Source organism: Poecilia formosa, unplaced genomic scaffold, assembly GCF_000485575.1.
Source record: "Poecilia formosa unplaced genomic scaffold, Poecilia_formosa-5.1.2 Scaffold670, whole genome shotgun sequence".
Classification (NCBI taxonomy): Eukaryota; Metazoa; Chordata; class Actinopteri; order Cyprinodontiformes; family Poeciliidae; genus Poecilia; species Poecilia formosa.
The window spans coordinates 79652-86821 of record NW_006800609.1 but is presented as its reverse complement, the minus strand read 5'-3'; the positions used below and the strand labels follow the sequence as shown (position 1 = coordinate 86821).

The 7170-nt window shown below is 39.1% G+C and overlaps 1 protein-coding gene and 1 long non-coding RNA gene across 2 annotated transcripts in view; one reads left to right on the top strand and one right to left on the bottom strand.

Annotated features, from left to right (window-relative positions):
• cdh5 (cadherin 5) overlaps positions 1-3532 on the bottom strand; it is a 57838-nt gene extending 54306 nt beyond the window's left edge. The window contains exons 1-2 of the mRNA XM_007542266.2: positions 2602-3532; positions 1878-2151 (exon numbers count right to left, since the gene is read on the bottom strand). Coding sequence (XP_007542328.1) covers positions 1878-2151; positions 2602-2838 — 511 coding nt within the window. The 5' untranslated portion in view covers positions 2839-3532. The remainder of the gene's footprint in view (positions 1-1877; positions 2152-2601) is intronic.
• The window catches only part of LOC107834574 (uncharacterized), a 23351-nt gene that overhangs the window by 928 nt on the left and 15253 nt on the right, over positions 1-7170 (top strand). The window contains exon 2 of the long non-coding RNA XR_001660370.1: positions 2473-2475. This is a non-coding gene — a long non-coding RNA (uncharacterized LOC107834574). The remainder of the gene's footprint in view (positions 1-2472; positions 2476-7170) is intronic.

Below are 7170 nucleotides of genomic sequence, written 5' to 3'. Positions count from 1 at the left end.
AGCGCTCCAACAGTAATGTCAGCATTATCAGAAGTGTTTAGAAGCCAACAGCCAGCATCGGAAACCCCATCTATCAGTGGGATAGCCGTCTCTTCGGAAATGGCAGTAATGCCAGCCTGCACTCAATTTTAATGTGCGCGACAGCACAAGTTATGGAGCTCTCTTTTCAAAATAAAAGCGCATCTCCAGTTTATGTTTAATTCACACATCAAGTTTCTCTCCGGCGGCTATGACAGGCTAAAGCTTTGTGTTAATTAACCCTCTATGGCATGACTTTTTATTTTTGGGGGGAAAAAATATTTTCCTGCATTCTTTCGGAGCTTGTTGGTCCCTAATTACATATCAATCATAAAATTGGACCCTGACACCTCCCGGTGAAGCACGTCAAAACGCATCAACACGACGAATCTAATATGGCATAAAAACAATGCCATACTTGACGGAGTTTGGCATCGAGGCTCACTGCAGTGAGCTACATCGAGGCTCACTGCAGTAAAAAGACATATGGAGTAATTAGATAGCAGGTAAAGCAGCGCACAGCTACAAACACTCACCTGTATTAGCATGACGGTCAGAAAGCTAAACAAATAACCCGAAAAATTATTTAAGTCATCGAGCTGCAATGTAAGACGCTGGTTCTGCTCTCACTGTTGAACCGCTGCTACGCTACAGGTAATATTTCACAGACGGAGCGCCGCTTCTGCTCCACCTGATAGTGAACTCTTACACCGAACCTCTGTTTGAAGCTGCAGCATCTAACTTAAAAAATATTTTTACAAACGTATTAAAACTTTCACTGTCCTAACATGAGACAGATAATCTCTGAAAAATTAATCGATCTCTGCCTCGTCTCTGTTCTGCATAATTACTCCGCTCAGTCAGAAACAGCCACTCAGAACTAACAGTAATCAGCTAGCCATGGTATCAGGAAGTTTTCATCAGTAACTCAGGATTGTTTATTGTAATGGAACCTGTATTTGCCTTTGAATGCTAAGTTTAATACTTGAATTTTTTGGCAATGTTGAGAGGTTTTATTTTGACTTTTTACATTATTTAGCCTCTTCAGAGACTTAATATGTTTTCAGTCTGTTAAAGATAGTATTACAGATAGCAGTACAATTTGTACAATGATTGTTTTGTTTTTTTCTTGGAAAAAGTTATTAAAAACAAGTTTTATATCTAAATTAAGGTGAATTCATGGTTCCTTTTTCCACATAATGTAACTGTAGTGCTTATGATTAAAAAAATAATAATTATGTGATCGGTATCGGTGATCGGCCGTGATCGGCCCTCATGGGTGATCGGAATCGGAATCGATGGGAAGATACCTGATCGCCACATCTCTACTGGGGACTGAACCACAAGCAGAATAGAGACTGCTATAAAAACACAGCTGCAATGGAATTGTTAAAACAAAGCAAATTCATTGAATAGAATGGCTCAGTCAAAGTCTAGACCAAAATCCAAACCAGAATGTATAGCAGGACGCTATCCAATCTTTTAAGACTTGCAGTTGCAATTGTAGCAAAGTTAGTCGAACACAGATCAGAATGCCAATGTGCAGTATACTTTTTACATTTATATTTGTACATAAATAAAAAAATCAAATTCCTGAGTTGCTTTCCTTAGACATTGCAATCAAGGGTTGGCTTATGTTGAACTATCAAGTAAGATCTCCAAAAATTCATCAAATAAAGGATGTTATTTTTTAGGCTGACATGGGAAACAGGTTTTCTGTTTTTCTGTTTTGGCTGTATGAACTAAGTGAAGAATATTAATTAAATCAGACTACTCTCTATTCAAAATCTGTAAAACCAAATACATTATGGATCAAAATGATTCATTTCTGTACTTCCTCTGCTTGTGGTCCAACATACTTGTTCTCTCCATGACGGATCCTTTGTACTCTTCTTGAAAAACTGGGCAGTTATCATTGATATCTGTCACTTCAATATCAAATTCCCCAGCGTCCTCTATCAACAGGCCGTTTCCATCGTACATCTTGGCCGTCAGATGATACCAGGCCTTCTTCTCTCTGTCCAGACGCTCCTTGACATACAGGTTTCCTTTGTTGTCCACAATGAAGGTTTGGTTCACTCCTTCACCTTCTATTGTAAACGTCCTCACTGCCACTTTTTGGTCTGACCGAAGCTATAAAAGAACAAGAACAATACGATGTTCATAACACATACCAAGATATTCTTGATATTTATTAAAAAAACTAGAACTCAATGCCCTAGATCAGGGGTGGGCAACTCCAGGCCTCGAGGGTCGGTCTCCTGCAACTTTTAGATGCATCTCTAGTTCACCATACCTGAGTCAAATAATGAGGTCATTAGCAGGACTCTGGAGAACCTGACTGCACTTAGGAGGTGACTCAGCTGTTGGATTAAAGTGTGTTGGACCAGGGAGACATCTAAGAGTTGCAGGACACCGGCCCTTGAGGACCAGGATTGCCCACCCCTGCCCTAGATTGTTGCATGGCATAAGACAAAACAAAAACACAAATGTATCTGCTTTAAGTAAGAAAACAATGCACATAAACAAAAATATAGTCTCAAAAGTCATAAAAATCCTAGATTAGAGAGTTACAAACCATACCTGTTTTATCTTGTAAGGGATGGGTGCCTCTCTTTCTTCTGTCACAGAAATGGAATTCCACACCCAAGCCCTCTTCTGTCTGACCAGCACCGGATGGGACTCTTTCTTCACAATGTCAACTGAGTTTCGTCTTTCTGGTACCACCCCAGAAAGACCAGCATCTGGAGCGACGATGACATAGAATTGGAGCGCCAAAGTGAGAAGGAGTCTTGCTGTCTGCACCTGGAGCCACGCCATTGTCTAAAAACACATCGAGACAGGACCAGGAGCAGGGAGATGAGAGAATGAGGTGATGAAAGGAAAGGATGAGTGAAGAAAGAGGCAAGGCAGTAACGAGGGATGCAGGGAGGAAAATAGAGAAGAAAAGAAGAGTTGAGATCAAATTAAAACCACTTATCAGCTGTGGACAGACCTCTTCACTGTGCCTGGGTGAAAATTAGAGGCAAGGCCAAAGACTCTTTGTCCCATTACGATCTATGGCTGAGCTCGAGGTCTAGCTATCATTTAGGTCCAGGGGTCTTAAATCTTTGCAGCTTGGGACTCAAATGAAACATTTAGCCTCTCACCAAGGGAGCTGTACTGAAAGCATTTCACCAGAGTGGTCATTTGGGGATCCATTAAACATAGGCCTGTGACCCAAATCAGGTCCTCACTACAGCCTGACATATTGGCTGTAGTCAGAGAGAGACTAGCATACATGGAGAGATGACAATAAAGAACACTTTGGACCCCTGTTTTAATCAGTCATTGAAATTTTGAGTTTGTGGCAACTGTTTTAATACAGCAAAATAATTCAGGGTTTCCTCCAGTGTATTATAAGCCTGGCGGAGCTCGGGTAAAGCCTGTGCCCCCACCGGGCTAAGCATTGCAATGCTTATTTAATTTTTTTCTTTTAATGTTTGCATTTTTTAAGACTTTAAGACTTGGTGTTCAGGTATTAATCTTCCAATCTTTCAATAGCACGTAATTATCAAGTGATATTTTCAAATTTCCTGTCAACTTTAAAAAAATTTTAACTGAAAAATAGGACAGGCTCCTGGATGAATGGCTGCCCTGGCACCCAACCACCAGGCTTAGCAAGTGTTCTGGGGGAAACTTTGTAATTGATTTGAAATGTAAGGGATTTGAAACTAATAGTTTCGATTTAAAAGATGGGTTATTTTGGTATATTGATTTTTCTAAGATATAGATTATAGTCGTTTGTGTTTTTAGCATGAGATCATTTGGGAGATTGTGTTATGTCAGATCAGCCACAACCTGAATGATTAACTCTGACATCTTACCTGATAAAGGTCTACATTAAGGATTCAATCTCAAAGCATCGCAAGTCTAAAAGAAGCTGAATTTTTATCATGATACTCTGTGATTTATGTAATTTCTGTGTATCATTCAGTTCCACCTTTGTATTCACATACAAAGGTGATTCACACTGTAACACTGTAGCTTTGATTAGCCTGATTTATTCTGATTGAAACAAAATTAAATTATTGAATAATTATATTGAATTAATTTGAGTCCCTTTTGAGTTCATGGATTTTGACTGGTTACAAGTGTCTTGCATGATTTTTTTTCTGCCTCCAAGCTTCTTAGTTTAATTAAACCTAAATAAATGTATACAAAATACCAGCAGTTGTGAGTGGAGTTGCTTTTTTGCAGTGTGCTTATGTTACCATGTCTATTTACGTCGTCGTTCTCGTGTCTATTGCCGCCCTCTCCCTCAACAGGCTCTATCTAATAAGGCAGAAATGCCAGGGAAATAATCTTCAAAACACTTTAGTCTTTCTGCCCTGAACTGCAGCTGATTTGTTGGCGCAGCCCAGTGCCATCCCAGTGGACGGATTAGAGCATTTTATTGTCTCGCAGCCATTAGCAGCAGGGAGGGAGAAAGAAAGATTATGGTGAAGGGATTATTCTGGCGCAGTTCTCCGTCTAATGGCCTAATCCGGTATTCTGCTGACCTCCCCTCACCTCTTCACACAGCTCTGTAGAATTAAGCACTAACAAAGACTCAACAGTGTTTTTGTGGCCTTTGCCTGACTTCCTTCTGTTTCCATTTTATGCTGTTTTCTTTGTTTTGGGACTCCATTAACTGAATGGCATTGTGTTGTCCTTTGTTGCACTTCACTGCAGACTACAGAATGCAGGAGCTGATTGTGAGCCCTTATGTTTTTATGATTCTATTCCAGCTAGATGTTATGTGTAGAACATATACTGAAAGCCAAAGCAAGCCATTTGGATTTTGAAAGATTTTTTCATGGGTTTTAATTTGGAGTTTGTCTGCTTTTCACTAAATTCCCATCCACCTTTTGAACCAGATGATGAAAATTAACAAGCTGATTGTTAATTTTCATTAACAAAAATTAACAATACATAATATTATGTATTATGTATTACATACATAATACATAATAATACATGTATTATGTTTGTATTATACATACATAATACATACAATTATGTATGTATTGTACATACATAATTGTCAAGCTGATTATGTATGTACAATACATAAGCAGCATCTAAAATGTCATGCCCTGAAGAAATCACAATTAAAGAGATTGATCATCCCTCACTTCATCATCTCCTCTGCGTCTAGTTTTCTGCTAATAATTCAGAAGCAATGGACCTGAAGATGCTGAATATGATTTTTTTTTTGTCAAACTGTTGTGTTTTGGAATTTCAGCCAAAAAAAGTGGGAAAATTACAGATTTATTCCACTGGCACAAGAAGTAAAAGAAAACAAAAAACTGTAATTTTAAATTCCTTTTGTGGATCAAGATTTCATATGGACTCATTAAACCGGGTCTGAAATGTTCTACACTGATTACAGATTTTCTAAAATAAATTTTCTGATTTGTGTGACTTTTACCATATTTGTAAAAAACAAACAAAAACACGTAAAACACTTTAATTAATTTCCAGGATTACTGAATCTAAAATATTGTCTCGTCACCTTCCTAAAATAATAGCCTGAATCATTCTTTTGCCAAAAGATGGGTAGGCAAAAAAAGACTTGGCAAAAAAAAGAAAAAAAGACTTGCCATTAGGCAGCAATATTTCATAATGACTGAATAGAAGTCACCTATATCTGTATGGTCGTTGTGAACTGGGCATATTGGCCAATCAGAACGATAAAGCTGTTGTTTCAGAGCAGACATGTTCCAGATAAGGTGCTTTTTCAACTGTGCGTCTCCTTCCTTTCATCATGTTCTGAACAAATAAGGTAATCAGACTCTATTTTGAACATGCTGGGTTTTTAACACCCAGGCGTCCTTAGATTACTTTCTAAAGAGAGCAGAAAGTTAAAGGAGCTACAGCACGGTTTCCCCCAGAGAACTTGCTAAGCCCGGTGGTCGGGGTGCCGAGGTTGTCCACCGTGTTTTTGTATTAAAAGATGTTAAGGTGACAGGAAATTTAAAAATAGCACTCGGTAATTATATGTTAGGGGGAAAACATTGCCAGTGAAACACTACATAAACCCACAACTAGTCTTAAAAACAACAAATCAAAATATACATTAAAATTAATATCAATTATTTGCACTTTTGTTTAATCCAAATTAAGTCAGCAGCTCCATCAGGCCCCCCAGGGCATCAGGGCCCCCATAAATGCTAATATTTTAACACAGACTACAGACACATGAATGTAACATTTGTTTATTGAGATGATCAATACTGCTAAATTTGATTCAATTTCAGCATACATAAATTAAAAGATTTTAAAGTGTTTAACATTTAAATGTAAGATTTTAAGGAGCTGGCAAGTTTACTTTGTAAAAGTTCAAAGAACAATATTCATAGTTTGTTTTGTTACCCTAGCTACAATCTGATGCTGTGAGTTTAATCTTTAAGTTTGAGCTCTGTTTGTTCACAAATAATAAACTGCAATTATAACTGCTTGCTTTTAGGTTGGCCAATTAAACTACTCCCCCTCTCTCACATTAAATCCAACACACCTGTTAGAGGTGCTGATGTTTTTAGCAACAAAAGGGGCCCCTAAATCAAATTCTGCTCAAGGCCTCATACAGCCTTGGACCGGCTCTGCATGATGAGGTACGCAGAGATGCGCAAAAAACGGGAGATTTAATTAAATGCTGCGAATGTGGCTTTAGTAGCGCTTCCATTTCGTGTATGTTGAGTTTTTAATAAGCGTCACAGAAACTAATTTGGTTGGTCGAGTTTAAGGGACGAGTTTCTCAGATCTTGATACGGTTTGATGCATTCTGTAACCGTCCATCCATCCATTTTCTTACACCCTTGTCCCTTAGTGGGGTCGGGAGGGTTGCTGGTGCCTATCTCCAGCTAATGTTCCGGGCGAGAGGCAGGATACACCCTGGACAGGTCGCCAGTCTGTCGCAGGCAGTGGCGCAAAAAGGGGGTATGCAGCGCATGCAACGAATAGGGGCGCAGCACCAGAGGGGGCGTCAAAACCCCGTCTGGAGGGGGCGGCGCGCCGATTATGTTTTCCCATACACTTCAGCGCGCCTTACGCTCCTTCACCTCGCGGACTTGACGAGGTAAAGGAGCAAGTTTTATACCCTTCACGTAACTTTGTGAAGGGTATAAAACT